This window comes from Microcaecilia unicolor, chromosome 14 (assembly GCF_901765095.1).
Source record: "Microcaecilia unicolor chromosome 14, aMicUni1.1, whole genome shotgun sequence".
NCBI lineage: Eukaryota > Metazoa > Chordata > Amphibia > Gymnophiona > Siphonopidae > Microcaecilia > Microcaecilia unicolor.
Window position 1 is genome coordinate 14,413,248 of NC_044044.1, and position 21,002 is coordinate 14,434,249.

The 21,002-nt window shown below is 42.7% G+C and overlaps 1 protein-coding gene across 1 annotated transcript in view; it reads left to right on the forward strand.

Moving 5' to 3' along the window:
* The window catches only part of LOC115456988 (N-acetyllactosaminide beta-1,3-N-acetylglucosaminyltransferase 3-like), a 29,598-nt gene extending 8,596 nt beyond the window's left edge, over window positions 1-21,002 (forward strand). The window contains exons 2-3 of the mRNA XM_030186415.1: window positions 7,025-7,662; window positions 20,530-21,002. Of these exons, the coding sequence (XP_030042275.1) occupies window positions 7,038-7,662; window positions 20,530-21,002 (1,098 nt within the window). The 5' untranslated portion in view covers window positions 7,025-7,037. The remainder of the gene's footprint in view (window positions 1-7,024; window positions 7,663-20,529) is intronic.

Sequence of the window (21,002 nt, forward strand, 5' to 3'; positions counted from 1 at the left end):
ACTCACAGAAGCCTGCGCGGCCACATTGGTGATCTGCAAGGGCAGACTTCTACCTGGAATGTTGCTAGTGGAATAGCAACATTCCATGTAGAACCTCAAGTGGAGGAGTGGCCTAGTGGTTAGGGTGGTGGAATTTGGTCCTGGGGAACTGAGTTCAATTCCCACGTCAGGCACAGGCAGCTCCTTGTGACTCTGGGCAAGTCACTTAACCCTCCATTGCCTCATGTAAGCCGCATTGAGCCTGCCATGAGTGGGAAAAGCGCGGGGTACAAATGTAACAAAAAAAAATAATGAACCAACTGCAGACACAGTAGGTCTGCCTGGAGGATTTTGAAGTGATTTGTGAACTTTAGGTAAAATATAAATAATAGAGATCTTCGGAAATGGGGTAGTAGCTTGATCTACAAGACTCTTCCAATGAAACCCATCTTCTGGGTTTCATTGGAGCAGTCTTGCTGGTCACGCTACTCCCCTTTCGTTTTGCCCTCATAAAAGTCCTTGTCATGGACCTGTCTATAGATTTCATTCACATATTCCTGCTTATCCATAACTACAACTTCACCTCCTTTATCTGCCTCCTTAATCATTATAGTATTGTCATTTTTTAGGATATTGACTGTGTGTGTGTTTGGGGGGGGGGGGGATAGCTGGATAGCTGGCCTTCTAGTCGGTTGGGATAGCAGCTTGGTTTCTGAGTGAGGGAATGCTGTCCCATCGCTGTCCATTGAGCACTGTTTAATCTTTCTGTGCTGTATCCTCCAGACTGGGTACTGCAGCGCTGTCTCTGGCAGTTTGGCGAGGGGTGAGGATTCCTTTTTTACTGACTGTTGCGTTTCCTGCATATTGTTCCTGTATGCTTTTTCTCTATGGGTAGAGAGCATCTCCCTCAGCGCTGCATTTGTCTATGCCTGTCATCCTCCTCTGGCTGTGGGGAAGGGGCTTCCTCTTTACTTAGGTTACGCTGTTCCTTCTCTGACAATACAATATGTTGCCTTTTATAGAGGGAGGGCGCTGCTTCATCTATGGGTCTTGAGCGCAGCACCATCTCTTCCTGTAGTTCACATCTCTATCTCTGTCGGTCGAGCACTGGCTCCCTTTGGCCGAGTTGGACCATGCTGTTGTAGGATGGCTTTAGTTCATCCTTTGCTTGTGGCTACCACTGCCTGTGTGGTACTGGTGGGTCCCTTCTCCCCTTCAGGTGAGGAGTGTTAAGTTGGTGGTTCATTGTCCTTGCTCGCCTGGGATTTATGGTTCGCTGGGCGACTGTTCTTTCACCAGAAGGGGTGTTTCCTTGTTTTCGCAGGGTTTCCTCTCCGACTGGTGGCTATTTCATTGGGAACCTGCTTCTCTTGTTTTTGTTTACTTTCCTCAGAAAAAGATCAGTCGCCATATTTATAGCAGCCTTTAGGTTGGACCACTGTTTTTCCACATCTCCTACGCCTTCCCACGCCAACAGTTCCTTCTTCAGGTATTCCCCCATTTTATCAAAATCAGTATGTCTGAAATCCAGTACTTTGAGTTTTGTGTGTCCGCACTCCGCCTTCGCCCTTATATCAAACCATACGGTGTGATGATCACTAATACATAGGTGGGCACCCACCCGGATATTGGCAACACTACCTCCATTCGTGAGCACTAGATCCAGCATTGACCCTTCCCTCGTGGTTCTGTCACCATTTGTCTGAGCAAGGCACTTTGACAGACATCCACAATCTCCCTACTTCTTTCCGATTCTGCAGACGGGATGTTCCAATCCACCTCAGACAAATTGAAATCTCCCAACAGTAGCATCTCCCCTTTCATACCTGTCTTTTGAATATCTTCTATCAGATCCTTGTCTAACTTCTCCTTTTGTGCAGGAGGTCTGTAGATAACCCCCATGTGGATACAGGTTCCGTCTTCTCTTTCCAGGATGATCCGTACAGCTTCTTCCTTTCCCCAGGTTCCCCGCGTTTTGGCCGCTCTGATATTGTCTCTCACATACAGAGCCACTTCGCCACCTCTTCGGCCCTCTGTATCTTTCCTAAAAAGATTATAGCCCGGCACGGTCACATCATGGGAATCTTTGAGCCACGTCTCCATAATAGCAACAATATCCAAGTTTTCTTCAAACATCAGGGCTTGCAAGTCTTGAACCTTTTTACTTAGACTACGAGCATTTGTGCACATAGCTTTCCATGTGCTTAGTGAGTTTAGGAGGTTTTCTATATTTACATGACCTTTCTCTCTGCCATCATGTTTATTCTGGAGGTGACTTTATGAAATCCCTTGTTTCCTTTTGTCACCCCTTCCTCTAGTTTAAATGTCTAAAAACATATTTTCTGAATTTCTCCCCAAGGATCCTTTTTCCCATCACAGAAAGATGTAGCCCATCATTACAGTACAGCCTGTTATTTTTTCACGTATTACCCCATGCTCCTAATGTATCTAAAACCGTCTTTACACTAAGACTCATTAGAAGCAAGAAGCTGGCAAATGAATCAGTTAGACCTCTATAGATGACTGAGGGGTAAAAGGGGCACTCGGGAAGACAAGGCCATAGTGGCGAGATTAAATGAATTCTTTGCTTCGGTCTTCACCAAGGAAGATGGAGGAGGGAAACCAGTGTAGAAATGGTATTCAATGCTGACGAGTCAGAGAAACTGAAACAAATCTTTGTAAACCTGAAAGATGTAAAGGGGAATTTTGACAAACTGAAGAGTAGCAAATCACCATGGTATAAATCCCAGATTACTGATAGAATTGAAAAATTAACTTGCAGAGCTATTATTGGTAATTTTATCTTTAAAAACAAGCATGGTACCGGAAGATTGGAGGGTGGCCAATGTAATGCCAGTTCTTGAAAAGGGTTCCAGAGGTGATCCCGGAAATTATAGACCAATGAGCCTAATCACTTATTGAATTCCTCTGTTTTGCGTATCCTCTCCCCTCCCCCACATAGGAATTACTTCAGAAAAAGCCACAGTCCGAACCAAAGCTTTCAGTCCCTCCTGAAGCTTCTGGAACGCTGTCTGTGCTGTAAACTTGCTATTGTTGGCCAGGTCATTTGTCCCCAGGTGAATTACAATATCAGCGTTTGAAGCTTTGCTCTTTTCTAGGATCACCTCAGTATTTTGTAGACCTCTATCATATCCCCCCTCAGTAGTCTCTTTTCCAAGCTGAAGAGTCCTATCCTCTTAATCCTTTCCTCTGTTGTAAATTTAGGGGTCCAGAGCCCCCCAAGAAGGCTGGAATGACCTTAAATCTGACTCCATCTCTAAATAGATCCTTTGCTATCATGGGCTATTGAGCCTTCTCACGTCTTTGTGGTCTTATGCCAGAGCAGAGAGACGTTCATTCAGAGCCTATTGTCTCACCGTTAGCTACTTCAGAATATGAACATGAGCCTTCATATTTACTTCCTTCCCACTCTCTGGAATTGCTTCCATATATGTAGTCTTCCCAACAAGATAACATCAGTATAAAGTATGATGTGATACTCTATATATGTATAACTTGATCTTAATTTGTCCTTGCCATTTTCAGGGCACAGACCTTAGAAGTCTGCCCAGCACTGGTTTTGCTTCCTGATTCCTGGTGTTGCCATCTGATCACATCTAAGCTTGTTTGGTTCCATGCCTTCTGCACAGGATTCCTTTGTGTTTATCCCACACATTTTTGAATTCTGTCACCATTTAATCCCCACCACCTCCTGCGGGAGGGCGTACTAGGGACATTTCATATCCAAAATTTATTCATAAGAGGGCTAAAGAAATTCCCTTTCTGCTTTAGCAGGAAATGGAACCAAGATCTGATAAAGTACGTAAATGCCCCAGAGAGAATTTCCAAAACAGTGAACATGTTCTGAAGTCTGTCCAGTCCACTGTTGCAGTGGCATAGCCACTGACCCAGGAGCTACAGAGATGGTTTGTGGCTGGTGGGGAACCGGTGTTTAACTTCCCTACCCGCCCCCCCCCCCCCCCCCCAAAGGACCTTTTAAATCCTTCAGTGCTGGGCCAGCAACAATTCATACTGGCTGTTCATTCTTGCTGTTATTTAATCTGTTTCTGATCACTAAAGCCTGTGATAGTGTTTTTCTGTCATTGTGCTGTTGGATGTGTTACCGATTAGAAAGTCGGTGCATAGCGACACTGCTGCAGTATCTCAAAGACTCCTGAGGAAGGCCTTGTAGCTGAAACACAGCTTGTCATATTCTGCCAATCAATAACGTCTATGATCACACCTTCAGAATTACTCTGTTATTAGCTGTCACCCAAGCTAACAGTACAACAGCCTTCTTTTTGCTATGTGCTAAGCTTCCAATCACTGCAGAATGCTTATCCTTCTCTGCCTTTGGGAGGCTGGATTCAATTTTTCCTCCCAGCTTGGCAGGAGATGGACAACAGCTTGACCCAACCTCCCTCCAACCATTTTACTGTCTTACAAGAAGAGGTTCACCACTTCTTCAAGGCCAAGGTTATAGAAATTGTACCACCACAGGAGAAGAAGTAAGGTTTCTACTCAAGATACATTTGCATTCTGGGGGAATTATCACCTATATTAGATTTCAGAGACCAGCTGTTTCCTCATCACGGAGAAGTTCAGAATGAGCACAATTTTCTCCATTCTTCCGCAGTTTAACAAAGTGGATTTGTACTCTGGATCTCAGGGATGCGTGTACACATATTCCAAAACATCCTCATTACAAGAAATAAGATTGCCCTTCAATCCAGCTATTTCCAGTACTAAGTCCTCCCTTTTGGCCTATTGTCAATCCCCAGGGTGTTTATGGGATGCCTCTTGGTGGCAGTTGTCCACCTTCACAAACAAGATCGTGTATATTCTCTTACCTGGATGACTGTCTTCTAGTGGTTTAAAGTCGCAGGTCATGACGCTTCCGAGGACAACCATTGTTCATCTTCAGTTTCTGGGATTTCTTATTCACTGTACTAAGTTATGTCCAATAAAAAAGGTATCATCTTATTTTCTTTTTCATGTTTTATTTCTATTGATTACCTTTAAAAGTGGACTAACATGGCTACCACACCTCTTTATTTACTGTTAAGAGTTCACCCAATGGTCGACCAACATTTTCTTTATGGGAGTAGTAGTCTTGGATACTAAGCCTTCCTTCCAGAGGACAGGATCTAAGTACTGATGGTCCATGCTCATGGTATACAGTCAACACCCAAAGTCACAGGCAGAGTATAATTGCAGATGCTGGAGCACTTGGCTGCAGATGTTCATGTCTGTTCCTTAGCCTATTTAAAAATGTGATGTCCACAATGGGATCTCAAATTCCATTGGGATCACCACTCTCAACCTCTTTCCTTGAAACTTTGCCTATGCTCTTGGCTGCACCTCATGCTACAGTGGTGGACTCACAAACCCAACCTTAGTAGTTGGAGTACCCTTTGCACTGTGGCCACATTAGTTCTGACTATAGACATAGCCAACTTTTCAAAATGACCTTTTCAAAATGATTGGAGGTTCTAAGCCCAATAGGATCCCTCCCTGGACACAATCAAAGCTCAATATTTTGGCCTTCAAACTTCCTCTGTTAGAGTACACTTCACTCCGCTGTCTTCTTATTATTCTCCAGAGGGTTCTACTACTACTACTAACATTTCTAACTTTGCAGTATCATGGTTGCTGGTTTCATGAAAGGTCACCTGTTCCTGGGACTGAAATTTGATGCTTGCTTCACTTGTGAAACCTCTTTTGAACTTTTGGAAGTTGTTTCCAATTTTCTGACCTGGAAACTACTCCTTTTTATTAGCAATTACTCTGCTAGGAGAATAAATGAACTTCAGGCATTGGTAACATGGGAACCCTACGCTCAGTTTCATCATCATAACGTTGTTATTTGGACCCATCCTAAGTTCTTGCCTAAATTGATGACACCTTGGGGCTCATTTTCAAAGCACTTAAACTTACAAATTTCAATAGGTTACTATGGGGCTCATTTTCAAATGGAATTTTTTAAGTCTAAGTGCTTTGAAAATGCGCTTCCATGTAACTTTGTAAGTCTTAGTTCTTTGAAAATACGCATCCAACAACTCAGTTTAACTGAGAAATAGAAAATATTGCAAATTATCAGTGATAAGAGGAAGTACAGAAGTGGAATTATGAGACTCGAATGAAGGGGAGGAATGTGTAGAAGTCGATAAGGATAAAGTAGAATTGCTTAACAAATATATCTGTTCTGTGTTTACGGAGGAAGGGCTGGGAACAGGACCGTATAAGTCGAACATAAATAGAACTGGAAGTGTAGAAGATCTTTAACAATTTTGAGAAGACTGTGTTGATGAGGAGCTAGCAAAACAGAAGGTAGACAAAAGCAATAGGGAAGTTCTGACAGCTCTGCTGTATGACCTTTTGAAATGCCTCTTTATAGGGAACTAACTGAGGAGCTGAGGAGACCGCTGTCTACGGGAAGGGCTGTACTTGCTCAGTACTTTCCTGTTAGTTCTAAACTCTGGGAGAGCAGTTCTGTCCCGGCGCTGTTGAATGATAGCACCTACTTGTGTGCCCAACTTATTCCAGCTGTCTACAGAAAACATCTGTAATAGAAGAACATTGCTGTGCTAGAGAGAAATTTAAAAAAAAAAGTGTCAAAATTCAGTGCGCTTTTTTTTTTTTACCTCGGAACAATTCCCATTTCAACCGGTTTACATACGAATTTGTATGCCAACCGTGCTACCCTGTGGCTAGATTGTTTTACTGTTGATTTCTCCATGCTCAAACCTTTACTGTATCAGGAGTAAGGTTAGTGCAGGAAAATCAAAACTAAATTTCCACACCAAAAGTATTGCTTAGCTTATTATGTTGGGTCCTCAGTGTCACAGCATGGGATTGTTTTTCCTTTTGTTGATCTGTTATGTTTCCATTCACTAGTGTATTTTCTGATTATATGTAGGAATTTTGATTTTGTGTTCCTGTCTTCTGATTTATCTTTCTTTATTGAGGAAATGTCAGATGGGCAGGCGATGGGCTGATCAAAATACTGAAACTTTTGTGTGTGTGTTTTCTCTCTCAAATAAAGGGGACATTTCAGCATGAAACGAAGGCAGAAGAACATCATAATTTGGGGCTTCTTTGCCCTCATGGCCCTTTCTTGTTTCTTACCTTTTCTGAAGACATGGTTCCATACTCCCGTGGCAGAACCAAAAATAAACTGGTGCCCTCCTTACACACAGGTATTCTCCTATGCAATCTACCGTCGGACCAGCCTCCGCCTGGTGGGGCCATTCTCCTACCTGTTTGATGGTCGGCATACCTATGTTTTGAACACCACCCAGTACGAAGCTAATTTCCCATACCTGCAGAGCTATCCCTGCGGTGTGACCATTGACCGTGGGGGCTACTGCCGGAGACCAGTTAACCAACTGATGCTTATTTTAGCCATCAGGTCCCAACCAGAGAACTTTCACAGACGAGCTGCCTTACGGAAGACTTGGGCCCAGCAACAGGAGATTATGGGTTTTCTGATAAAGCCTCTGTTCCTGATCGCTGCCACTACTGATTTCGAGCACATGGCACTGGTTTTAGAGGAAGCTGAAAAGTTCAATGATATTCTACAGTGGGATTTTCCTGAGAGCCCTGCCTACCTGTCTTTGAAGGAGCGCTGTTTACTGGAGTGGCTGTTTCTCTACTGCAGCACTGTCGACTTCATTTACAAAGGTGTGACACATAGAAAGAAGGCTTCTCCTTGGTACAGTGACTTGCAAAAGTCTTCACATCATTGCATGTTATTTTTAAACTTTTGGCTATCTAAAAAGTATAATTTAAAATGCTTTAAAATAGGAGTTTGTTTCATCAATTTATTCAAATACTGTACACTTACAATGTGATAGAATAATTATAGAAATATTCAAAAAGTAATTAGGAATAAGAAACCAAAAAATCTCTAGATTGTAGAAGCCACTTTTGTGGCAGTGTTTTCCCTTATTTTGCACTTCATACAAACATACAAAGTGGATTACACTTGCATTTTAAAACATACAAAATGACATACAGTCAAAACAACTAAGAAAGAACCTGCCCCATCATTGTCTTTGCACCTTTCCAGCTAACTCCCATGCTTCAGAAGGCCACGTTTTCAAGGACTTATGAACTACAAACAATTCGTAAGTCAGTTTGTATAGCAAGATATTGCAAAACTGTGGAATAGTTAGTTGGTGAGAGAGATCTATACTGATCCCTTTTTTTATTGCTTTAACAAAATAGTTGCATACAGGTAAATGTAAGATAAAACAACAAGGCAGACCTTGTAAAAAAAAAAAAACAACAACAACACCGTTTATATTCATAGATTAAAAGCTTCCAGAAATTTAACATAAAATTCCCAACATGGCCATGTTTCGCCAGTATAAAATGGCTGCATTTGGAGCAGTGGGTCACCAGCTGATATAAAATTCCAAAAATAGCCTGGCTGATGTAACTGTTAACAAAAATACAGAAGAAACCTGTCTTTGCAAAAAAACAACAATAATCAAACACAGCGAAGATGACGCAAAAAACGTGGAAAATGGAAAAGAAAAAGATGAAGAACTAAAAATAAATGAAAAACAGGAAAAAAGGAAATGAAAAATTAAAAAATTCACACAAGAAAGGAAAAAACTCTGAGAACAAAATTGAAACAAAAAATATAAAAAAAAAAAAAATCAGAAAGACGACACAAGAAAAATGAAAAAATTTAATCAATTTATTAAGGTGATATGACTCGACACAGCTGTGTTTCGGCCCAACTGGCCCAGCTTTTCTCTAATGAGATATACATATATTCCTAGCACCAGAGTCTTCCACAACGATTTTTGCCAAACTGTACACACAGCCTTTTTATGTTTAAATCTTTTTTATTAAGAGTATAAGGAATACAATACAGAACCAACGATATACGAAGATACAACATGTGATACAGAGTTTGATTTCTCAATAAATCTGTTGATTGAAATTCCATATGGTGTCTTCTTTGGAAGTCATTAAGTTTAAATCTGCTTATTGGCGTATTATAGGAAACCTATATATTTATTATCCGGCATAAAGCCCAACTAATATCATAGACAACTTGTAATCCTTCCACATTCATCAAATCATTTTCTTCTTTTATCCCTGAACCCCCCCTCCCCCCACCCTTCCTTCCTTGTGGGTTTATATAGTAATCTTGTTTAATAACGGAGGTAGTGAACCTTTCACTGAAACTTATCAAAGAAACTACATTACAGGAGATGTTCTCTGATGTCATATCTTCAACAAATGAGTTACCATATTTGCATTTATTTATTCCTCCCTTAATCACCCTCCCTCCCTCCCTCCCTCCCTACATTGTCAACCAACATTAGGGCAGTGTCACAACTCTTTTTTTTTTTGTTCCAAAGTAACATGTTATTAGCTGTCTGTACATCAGAATATGAACCAGTCTACGCCTTGCTATAAAGTGCTGTCCTACCTGTCACCTTGTCTTAGACTCCCTGACTGATGCAGGGTCAAAGAGTGCCAGATTATGAATTTAGCAGTAAACTTCGCGCTCTAGGCGGGAGGGTGTCCCACAATGGCTCCCATTGCGCCCTAAACCTATGGCCTGCTGAACTGTCCAGATCCTGTACTCCACATCTATCAATTCTCATTTGTTTCACTAATTGGGATCGCCATAGCTGCAGAGGGGGAACTTCTTTTACTCTCCAATATTGCAATATGGCTGTTATTCCAAAATAGATTGCTATCTTTGCAAATGCCCTGAATCCCTCTGTGGGGTCTGCGGTGTAGCTAAAAATATTGAATAAGATAGTAGGTTCCCGCACAAGGGTGCAATGCCATAATTGACCTATCCCTCCTATGACTTGTTTCCAGAATTTTTCAATACCGGGACAGCTCCAAAACATGTGGCCGAGTGATGCCTCCTCATGGCCACATTTAGGACATGCCCCTGTTGTATCAAACCCCGCTTTCCGCGCTCTATGGGGCGAAATATGTGTTCTAAGCATCCACCGATATAGTCGTTCCCTCTGTGGGATAGACAGCCTCTGTTTGTAAATAGATTTCAATTGAGTTCTAAACTCTCCCTCAGTGAGTGTGCACCCTAAATCGTTTGACCACTCATGCGCTAGCCGCCGGAAGTCTATCTCTTCTGTGGAATCTTTGAGTTGCTGGTGGTGGAATTTCAGGGGCACCCTAAGCTGCGCTCCCAGGGTAAACTCCTCCGATAAGACTTCCACCACATCTTCCGTAAGGTCTGTCCAGCCCAGGGAGGCCACATAATGGTGTAATTGATAGTATGCAAACTGATGTGTCTTTGGGATCCCATATCGTGACTGAAGTTCCTGATACGTGTGTATGTGTCCCTCCTCTGTAACTATATGCGCCAAGTATATAATCCCCTTTTTTGCCCATCTGCTAAATATACTGGGCCCTTGGCCTGGGGGGAAAGCAGGATTATCACAAATTGACATCCAAGGGGACACTCGGGGGGAGAAGCGGCGGCGTCTGCACACCCATCTCCAAGTTTCCCTGAGGGATTTCAATAATGGGTGTATCTGAAATACTGATGTGGGTAAGGGGGTTCCAGAGTGTAATAAGTGACTAAAATGGATATCCCTGAACATCGAGGTCTCCACTGATGTAACGGAGAAATCCGATGTTCCCCGGTACCAATCGTTTATGTGTCGCATGGAGCTCGCTATTGTTAAGAATTTTATATTCAGTAGTCCCATGCCGCCCCCCTCCCTTGGGGTTGCCATCTGATGATAAGGTATCCTAGGTCTTTTACCCTGCCACAGGTATGCTTGTATTAAACGCTGTAACTGCCTTTCATCTCTATTTTTCAGGTAAAGTGGTAACTGTTGGAAGACATAGAGCCATTTGGGAGCTATCATCATGTTAAATAATGCTATTCTTCCCCAAATAGAGAGTGGCAGTTCCCTCCACATCGACAGTTTACTCCTAGTCATTTCCAATAGTGGGGAAATATTTTCTTTATACAGGGAGGTTCTATCACTTGTAATGTGTACCCCTAGATATTTCAACTTCGCTGTCTCCCATCTAAGTGTGGTTTTTCCTTGCCATTGTAATTTAGTACCTATGTCCATATGCATCGCACAAGATTTGGATAGGTTAAGGCTAAACCCCGATAACACTCCGTACTCCTCTATCAAAGTCAAGGCCATTTTAAAAGACTTTTTCGGATTAGTCAGCACTAGGAGGACGTCATCAGCATAAGCCAGCGCACGAACCTCCTGTTCTCCCAACTGTACACCACTGATTCTAGGGTCAGAATTTAACTGACGAAGTAGTGGTTCCAATGTTAGATCGAACAGTAGTGGCGACAAGGGGCATCCCTGTCGTGTTCCTCTGCCTATCTGAAATTTTTCCGAGAGCCCCCCGTTCGCTGCTATATGTGCCTCCATGTTAGTATATAAAGCCTCTATTGCTTGTCTTACTCCAGGAGGAATCCCAATCCAATCTAGCATATAGAATAAAAAGTCCCATCCTACCCTGTCGAAAGCCTTGGTAGCATCTAAGCTTACCAAGATTCCAGGAATCTTCTCAGTTTGGCAGCGTGCCATTGCGAGCAATACTCTCCGGGTGTGCAGCACGGATTGTCTATTAGGTAGAAAGCCCACCTGCGCAGGCTCAATCACGTTGGGTAACAACTTATTGAGCCGTGTGGCCAAGATTTTCGCAAGAAGCTTAATGTCAACGTTAATTAATGATATGGGCCTGTAAGACTCCGGTTCCTCTACTGCCTTCCCTGGTTTCAACAATAATGATATACATGCAATATTTTCGTGCATTGGGAATCTCCCTTCCTGAATTACCGCTTGATGATATTCAAATAGGGGCCGTATCAATTGGGGTTGCAACATTTTATAAAATTCTCCGGAATACCCATCCATCCCTGGTGCTGAATATGCTTTCAGCCCTTTAATCGCTTCTGACAGTTCTTTGGGCAGGATGGGAGCCTCCAAAGTGGCAATATCAGTTTCTTTGAGCCTTGGCATTTGGGCCCTTCTAAGAAATTCCTCCATGTGTGCCTCCCTGGGTGGATGTTCTGCAGTATATAATTGTGTGAAGTGCTCTTGAAATATTTGAAGAATCTCATCTGGACTGTTAGTAATGCTTCCTGTTTTACTTTTCAGGACTGAAATAGTTCTACCCCCTCCCCTTCTCCGCACCACCCGGGCCAACATGCTTCCCACTCTATCTCCGAATCTGTGGAACTTATATTTTAGGAAAGTCCTATTTTTTACCGCTCTTTCCTGTAATAATGAGTTTAGAGCAGCCTGGACAGACAAATACGCCTCCCTGTTTCCTGCGGTTTGCTGCTGCATATATCGACGCTTAACTTTCTGCAGTCGCTTATTCAGATGTAAAAGGCTAGCTGCATTCTTTCTCCTTTTTCTTGCTACATAGGCAATTATGTCACCCCGGAGCACCGCTTTACCAGTACACCAATACAGTTGCGGGTCAGACTTATGTTCTTTGTTAAATGAGTCATATTCTTCCCATTTTTTGACCATGTATTTTAGAAAAGATTTATCTTTCACTAAATGATTTGGGAATCTCCATTGTCTGTGTAATTGGAAGTTGCATGGTGCCCCTAATTCTATCCATACCGGACTGTGGTCAGAAATCAATATTTCTTCAATCTTTGTGTCTCTTATGCACTGGAATAAAGCTGATGATATCAATATATAATCCAGCCTTCCCCAGGTCCCATGTGCTCTGGACTGATGTGTATACTCCCTTGAGTCTGGGTGTAAATTCCGCCATGCATCTATCACTGAGAGGGAGCTCCCAAACTCCTTCAACATCCGAGTGCCCTTCCTACTCTCCATTCCCTTGTGTCCCTCCCCTGAATAATCCATTTTAGGGTCCATAAGCACGTTCATGTCTCCCACAATTATCAAATGCTTGTCTTCATATGGAAGTAACTTTCTGGACAGTTCAGGAAAGAAAACATTGTCAGGGGGGGTGGGTGCGTATACATTTAACAGGTATAATTCTCTCCCTTGGAGCCACACTTTAACCAAAATGAATCGCCCCTTGGGATCTTGCAGTACTGTCTCTACCGTGCAAGCGAGTTTTTGATGTATGCAGATTGCCACCCCTCCCTTCCGCCCTTCGGGGGACGCGTGGATCACCTGACCTACCCATCCCTGCTTGAGTTTTTCATGCTCTGGTGCTGTCAATTTTGTCTCTTGCAAACAGGCAATGTCTGCGTTGAGGCGCTTTAGGTGTGTTAGGATCTTTTTCCTTTTTATGGGAGACGTGATGCCTCCTACATTCCAGGTGACTATTTTACAGTGTGTTACCGCCAAGACATATTATCTTCATAACAGTATACCAGAAAAAACTCAGCTCCTGGGTCCCAGCCCTTTCCCAGAAGCTGTAAATGTTGCCTCTGCTTTGTGTTTCAATATTCTGATTTTGACATCCTACCCACTCGTTGGTCTTGTGTATAATCTGAGTGGAGGACCTGCCCTTTGTGTTTCTGAGTGCCCCTCCCCCTAAGTGTTGCATCCCACTAAATCCCCATTCCCCCCCGCCCATTACCTTTCTCTTGCGAGAACCCTTACCCTCTAGTAGAACTTCCTCTTATTTGTGGTGTAAGACCGCTATTGGCTCATCTCCCCGCGCCTACCCCTCTCTCCCCTTCATAAGAGGATCCCCCCTATCCCTCGGTGATAACGCTAAAGCCACCCCGGTACTACTACCGGAGGGACTCTTCATATAGACAACAACACTGCAGTTATAACTTTTTAACCCAACATTTCTTAATCAACATATTCTTTGCTTTAGACTTATCTTGCATATTGTGTCCTCGTCATATGCAGGGAACCATAAACCAGGTTAAGACATTGTTCTTTCTGTTTTTTTTGCCAAACATAGAGTCAGGTTGGTGCCTCAGCTGGTGCATGTAGTTCAGTTTCTAGAAATTGTTGGGCCTCCTGGACAGAGTGAAACGATCGCCATCCATTTTCATGTTGAATCTTCAATATGGCTGGGTAAATCAGCATAAATCTTGTTTTTCTGTTTACCAGTGTCGTGCAGAGGGGGTGGAACCGGCGACGTTGCTCTTGTACACCAGCCGAATAGTCTTGGAAGATTTTTATCGATGCGCCATCGTACTTTAAGGTGTCTCTTTTCAGTCGAAAGCCTCTCATGATTTCTTCCTTGTGTAGATAGTTGTGGACTTTGATTATCACCAGTCTGGGTCTTTGCTGTCCTGGTTGCCGACGGCCAAGCCTATGGGCCCGCTCTATGCATAGTTCCCCATAACTGTCTGACAGGGCAAGTTCTTTTTTAAGCCAGCTTTCCAAGAGAAGTCCTAGTGATCTCTCAGGAATTGCTTCTGGGAGACCCACAATGCGGAGATTGCATCTCCTTGCTCTATTCTCCATGTCCTCGATCTTGTCTTGCTGTGCTTTAAGTTGCTCCATCAAGCGCGTGACATCTTGAACATTCTGCGCTCCCCTGTCCTCTGCCGTTGAGATTCTACTTTCCGCTTCACCCATTCGTCTCACCGTGTCAGCCATGGTGGATTCTAAACTGCTCATTTGACGTTCTAGCAAGTCAAATCTGGGATTCAATGCAGCGCTGACCGCCATGGTGATCTGCGCAAGTTGTTTTTCAGAAAAATCACCAAGCTTTTCAAGTTTACCTTCTGACATCTTGATCCCAGTGGATGTTGGGGAATTTTTCCCTTTGTCGTACTTAATTCCGCTTCTAGTTGTTCCTGCTGATTTGGGCCTCAAAAATTGCTCCATGCAGAGGGTATTACAATTTCTCTTTAGCCTCTTCGTCACTGATCTTACTTGCTTAGTCCTTTTTGCCCGGGGGTAATTCAGTGATGTTGTGGGTCCAGTTTTACCCTCTTATCAACGTGATCAGCCCAATTATAAAAGTCTGGAGAGACACTCTCCGCGTTAATCCAGCCCGTTGGTTTTATTCGCTTTATGGGCTCACTCCTATTTAACTGCCCAGAACCAGGCCGCAGACACCAATTATCTATAACACCCGGCGTCGCCTTCTCGTTTCAGCCAGCATGTTGTGGTAATAGTCTTTATTAACTATCCCTACTATGGTGAGACAGCGTCTATGCACGCTGGGGCATGAATTAGTATACTCGGATCTTTATAGATGAGATGTTTCCAGAAAGTCTCTCGTCATATCTGTATATGGTCCCGTTTCTGTGCGCCGAGGGGGGGAGGGAGAAGAAAAATGGAAGCATCGTCGACTTACTCCCGCTTCCTAATGCCCTGCCACGTCTCCGATTTCTCCAACAATCATCTCCTACACACTTGTTCTGCTCGCCTTACCGCCGCGGCACGAGTGCACTGCACGCTCTCACTCTGCATCCTTGGCCGCCATCTTGCCACTCCGCCGCGTGCGTCGCGATCCTCTGTCGTTCCCGCTTCTCAAGGCGTGGTGGGTGTCTTTCGGCAGAGTCCTCCGGTGCTGGAGGGCTTTAGGCATCTTTTGGGCGTTGCATGGTAGGTCTGGGGAGCGGGGAAGCAAAGAGCCCGATAGCGGAGTTGCGGAGCTCTTCTAGACCGCGGCCATCTTGCCGCTCGGCTCCGCCGGAAGTCCACACAGCCTTTTTAAAGGTAGAGTGTTTATCGAATAAAGGTGTGTTTAATTCAATATTCTTCAAGGACTGATATTGCCACACAACATATACATGGTGTAACAGACTCCTGACGCAGGCCAGTTGGGCCGAAACACAGCTGTGTCGAGTCATATCACCTTAATAAATTGATTCAATTTTTTCATTTTTCTTGTGTCGTCTTTCTGATTTTTTTTTTATTTTTTATTTATTTATTTATTTTTTATATTTTTGGTTTCAATTTTGTTCTCAGAATTTTTTAATTTTTCATTTCCTTTTTTCCTGTTTTTCATTTATTTTTAGTTCTTCATCTTTTTCTTTTCCATTTTCCACGTTTTTTGCGTCATCTTCGCTGTGTTTGATTATTGGTGTAACTGTTAAAACATAGCAAGCCAGATTGTGGGATCAATCTCTCATAAAAAAACGCTGTGATTTGTAATAAAAGGCTATCACTAGAATCACAGCGTTTTTATGAGAGATTGATCCCAGAATCTAGCTTGCTATGTTTTAATAGTTACACTAGACAGGCTATTTTTGGAATTTTATATCAGCTGGTGACACCACTGCCCCTGATGCAGCCATTTTATACTTGCGAAACATGGCCAATTCAGGAATTTTATGTTAAACAAGCAAAACCCATTTCTCCAAAAGTGAAATGGGCCCTAGGAAGGCTGTCATCTAATCGATTTCTCTCCCCTGCCATCCCCTCCATGTCCAGCAACTCGCCCCAGCCCCCACCTGCCCTCCCTTTTAAGCACCCAAGTTCCAGTTCAACCCCAGCCTTACCTGCCTACCCTCTTCTCCCACAACAGTCCTCCTTTCCTGCCTGCCGCTCTTCCTTTAAAACTTGTATTTTACCTGAAGTTGCAGCAGCATTAGTGAAAGCGGCAGGCTCGACTCACCTCCAGCCTTCCCTTTCCTTCTCTCTGTGTCCCGCCCTCCTCTGTCGTAATTTCCTCTTTCCGCAAGGGTGGGACACTGAGAGGGAAGGGAAGGCTGGAGGTGAGCCGATTATGTATACCTCATTGCATATGGTTACAAACCCAGCCAGCCATCCAGGGACGCAGATTGACGAATTATTATATAGGAGATTTCTGGGAGCTTTTAATCTATTAATAAAAACTTTTTTTTTAACAAAAGTTTGCTTTGTTGTTTTATCTTCCATATTGGATATGGCGAACCACCTGCCTTGGCCCTTTTTGATACAAGTAAATGCATCCATTCCAGAAAAGGAGAGGCAATAGAGGTCCATAGATCACTACAGTCAAAGAACAGAACATATCTCAGTCAATGTTCAGAAACCACAAAACTTTATTATAAATAACCCAGTGTGGCCACGTTGCACCTCCCAAGAGGATTTAGCAGACCTCACATCCCAACATCCCATCTAAATTACATGCTTCAGCAAGGTCTCTTCCCCAAGGAAAATGGCAATATCCTACTCACCCCAATACCAAAAGATACCAAGAAAAATACAAACGAAATCACTAACTACCATCCAGTAGCATCTATGCCACTGGTGGTTAAACTGATGGAAAGCGTAGTAACCAAACAACTCACTGACTTCATAAACAAATTCTCAATATTACACGAATCACAGTCAGGCTTTTGCCGCCTCCACAGCATGGAAACAGTATTACTCACTCTTCTAGCCAAATTCAAGCAGGAAATAGCAACAGGCAAAAACATCCTTCTCCTCCAATTCGACATGTCTAATGCATTCGACATGGTAAACCATAATATATTAATAAGATTACTAGATAAGTTCGGGATTGGTGGAAACATACTTAACTGGATCAAAGGCTTCCTAACCACAAGAACATACCAAGTAAAATTCAACTCAAACATATCATCACTGTGGAAAGCAGACTGTGGAGTACCGCAAGGATCCACCACTTTCACCGATCCTATTCAACTTAATGATGACCCCACTTGCCAAGTCCTTATCCAACCAAGGCCTTAACCCTTTCATATATGCAGATGACATCACAATATACATTCCTTACAAAACCAAACTGACAGAAATCACCAACGAAATCAAGCTCAGCCTGAATATTATGGATTAATGGGCAAATGCATTTCAGCTAAAACTCAATAAAGAAAAAAAACATTGTCTCATCCTATCATCACAACACAGCAGGGACATCCCCACGAGTATCAACACCCCAGATCACACCCTTCCTATCTCAGCCTGAAAATCCTTGAAGTTACATTGGACCATAACAACACTAGAGAGCCAAGTGACATCCACAGCAAAGAAAATGTTCCACTCAATATGCACTACCCAAGCTGCAAAGGACTTAAATACAAATCAACTTACGCATCTAGTTTTTCCTACATAAGCACACAACTGTGGAACGCATTACCTAAAGCCTTGAAAATGACGTACGACCACCTAAACTTCCGCAAATCACTAAAAACTAACCTGTTTAAGAAGGCATACCTTAATGACCCGACCTAAATGCCCAATCCCAGCAACACGACCAAACTAAAGCACGCAATGGACATAACACAACTCCTCCGTTCTACGATTTCCTAATGTGGCTGTACCACATGAACTTTATCTTACCACGATAACACCTTGTATTTGTTCACACCGGAGCCTGCGAAGGCCTTCTGGTACTATGTAAGCCACATTGAGCCTACAAATATGTGGGAAAATGTGGGATACAAATGTAACAAACAAAAATAAATTTACTTTACACTGAAAGATTCACATAAAATCAAAAATAATGTTATGTTAACAAAGTTTTGTGGTTTCTGGACTGAGATCCGTTCTGTTATTTGATTACAAGTAAATGTAGAAAGTACAAAGAAAAGGTCTAATCATCAAATTGGACCACTATAAGAAAGCAAAATCATCAAGTCCACATCATGAGGATTACAGCTTAACCCGAGAAAACAAACAAGCAATATAGAAGAAAGGGGAAAAAAAGCACCTCCTATAAACTAACTAAGGTAGTGCCACAAGTAGTAAAAATAACTATCCTCTGAACTCCCATTAACTAAACCATCAGCGAAAGCTATATCTAAATAATTTACTTTATTGGACTTATACCCCAAGTTCTATGTGACTTACATTAATTTCATTCTTGCTTACATATTGACATCTGATAGGAGTCTATCGGATTTACAAAAGATGGCTCAGATGTACAAGTAGATTCCGATACACAGTTCAGATATATGAAGATCAGGTCGGGTGCATGAGGGGGAGAAGAGAGATAGATGAGAGGTAGTGTAGTGTTGTGTACTTGGTAGAATTGTTGTGTTGTCTGTAGTTTGTTAGGTTGCGTCGATCATCAGGAATTTTCTGTACAGGAACATTTTTAGTTTTCTGCAAAAACTTTTGTAGGTATTGTCATGTCGTGTGTCTTTTGGTAATATGTTCCACCATTTGACGGCATTGTATGGGAAGTTTGCTTTGTAGGTCACTCCTTTATAGCTGGGTTGGTGTATGATGAGGTAGACTTAGTTTTTCCTTGAGGTTAGGTTGCGGTAATTTGATGAGTGCTGTCATGTAGTTTGGTGCTTTGCTGTGTATGATCTGGTACACGAAAAATCAGACTTTGACGATCACTCTTGCTGTGATTCGTAGCCAGTGGAGGAGTTGCAGTAGTGGCGTGGTCATATTTGGATGCTCTGCAGATCAGGCATGCTGAATTGTTTTGTGCTGTTTGTAATTTTTTGAGTATGTATTCTCTGTATCCCGCATACACTGCATTGCAGTAGTCTATCTGGGACAGGACAAGGCTTTGGACTAGAATTGGAAGGCAGTGTTTGAGAAATGCTCTTAATCTGCATAGATTCCAGAGGGATTTGAATACTTTTGATGTATCAGCGGACGCTTGTGGTTCTAGTGTCAGGTGTTAGTCGATCACTATGCCTAGTACTCAGGCCTTTGACACCCTCACCTAGCTCATGTCTTAAGCCAGCCCTGTTCGCAAAGTATACTGAACGCCTTAGAAGCCCTATGTATACACTAGCTTGAAAGAGTGACTGTGGTGGAGTTCTAGGAAATGTAGTTTGGAATAATAAGACCAAAAATTAATAATAAAAGCACCGGTAGACACCAATGACGACTTGGTAAAACTAGCTTGGGAAAGTTTACAAAGTGGAAAGAAGTCAAAGGGCCTCACTTCGATTTGAACAGCCAGGAGAGACTCCCGGCTGTTCAAATCACCCATCCCTGGCTAACGGGACATTTTCAGTGGCACATAACTGATGAATGCTGCTGAAACTCGTAATCTTGTGGGTATTCCGGGGGCATAGTTGACACTTAAACGGTTATGATAAGCACGTAAATAGAACCTTTCTTTATGCTGTTCTTCATAGCCGGTTAAGTGCTGAATATTGCACTTGACTGACTGTTTTATCTGACTCTGTATACCTGAAGGTTCAGTGCCGGAGCCTGGACATGGTCCAGCATTGAATTTCCGGATATAATACTAATGGTGGTCAGCAAAATGCTGATTGCCGCTGGCTGAATACTAGGCCGAAAGCGTCCAAGAGTACCCTAGTGATGATTTTGACATGGAAGACCTTTAATTAGCTTGAAGAAAGTGTCGTCAAGAACAGTACTGATCTTGCACAGAGGTGTGTTCAGGATGAAGCACAGCCCTGTAAAAGATGTACAGAACAGTTTTAAAGGATTTTGATGGGCCTGAGGAAGGGAATGGAAAAAAGGAGACATTACTAATTGTATATGTTAATAACTGACAAATGACACTTTAACAATGCGTCTTTGTCAGTGAACTCAGTTCTTTCAGTGTTGTTCCAATAAAATACAAATTTTATGCTCTAAAAAAAAAAAAATTTTGTGCCAAAGCATGCTGCATTTTGGAACAAACAACCTTCTGTTACTAAATTTAGGCTTTCATTTTCAAAAATTGCTGAACATTCTCTTTGGCTTTTAATATATTTTCTGTTTGTCTTTTTTTTTTAAGGTGACGACACCTCTTTTGTGAACCTGAGAGCCCTTATCGAGTACCTGAGAGAGTCCTCTGACTCCCAGGTCACCATCCACGGGAACATCCAGACAGAATCCAGTGTATTGCGTCATGGAAGGCAGCGGATCAGCTTCTCGCTCTTTCCTTACCACAAATACCCATTCTTCCCGGCAGCTGGTGCTCTGATCATGCCCAAGCGTGCCATTACACCCCTTTATGAGGTTTCCAACTGGATTCCTGTTTTCCCGCTGGATGATGTGTACTTTGGTTTGCTGGGGCTGGCTGCCAATATCTCGTATCGTCACAATGACCGTTTTTACGTCTTCGGCATGAAGTATGATGTCTGGCTGTACAAAGAAGCCCTGGTTGTTTGCAGGCTGTCGCCAGAGAAGCTCATAGATATGTGGGAAGCCCTTCAGCAAAACAGCACCTGTGTGATGAGAACCGATGAGATAAAACAAATCTTTTAA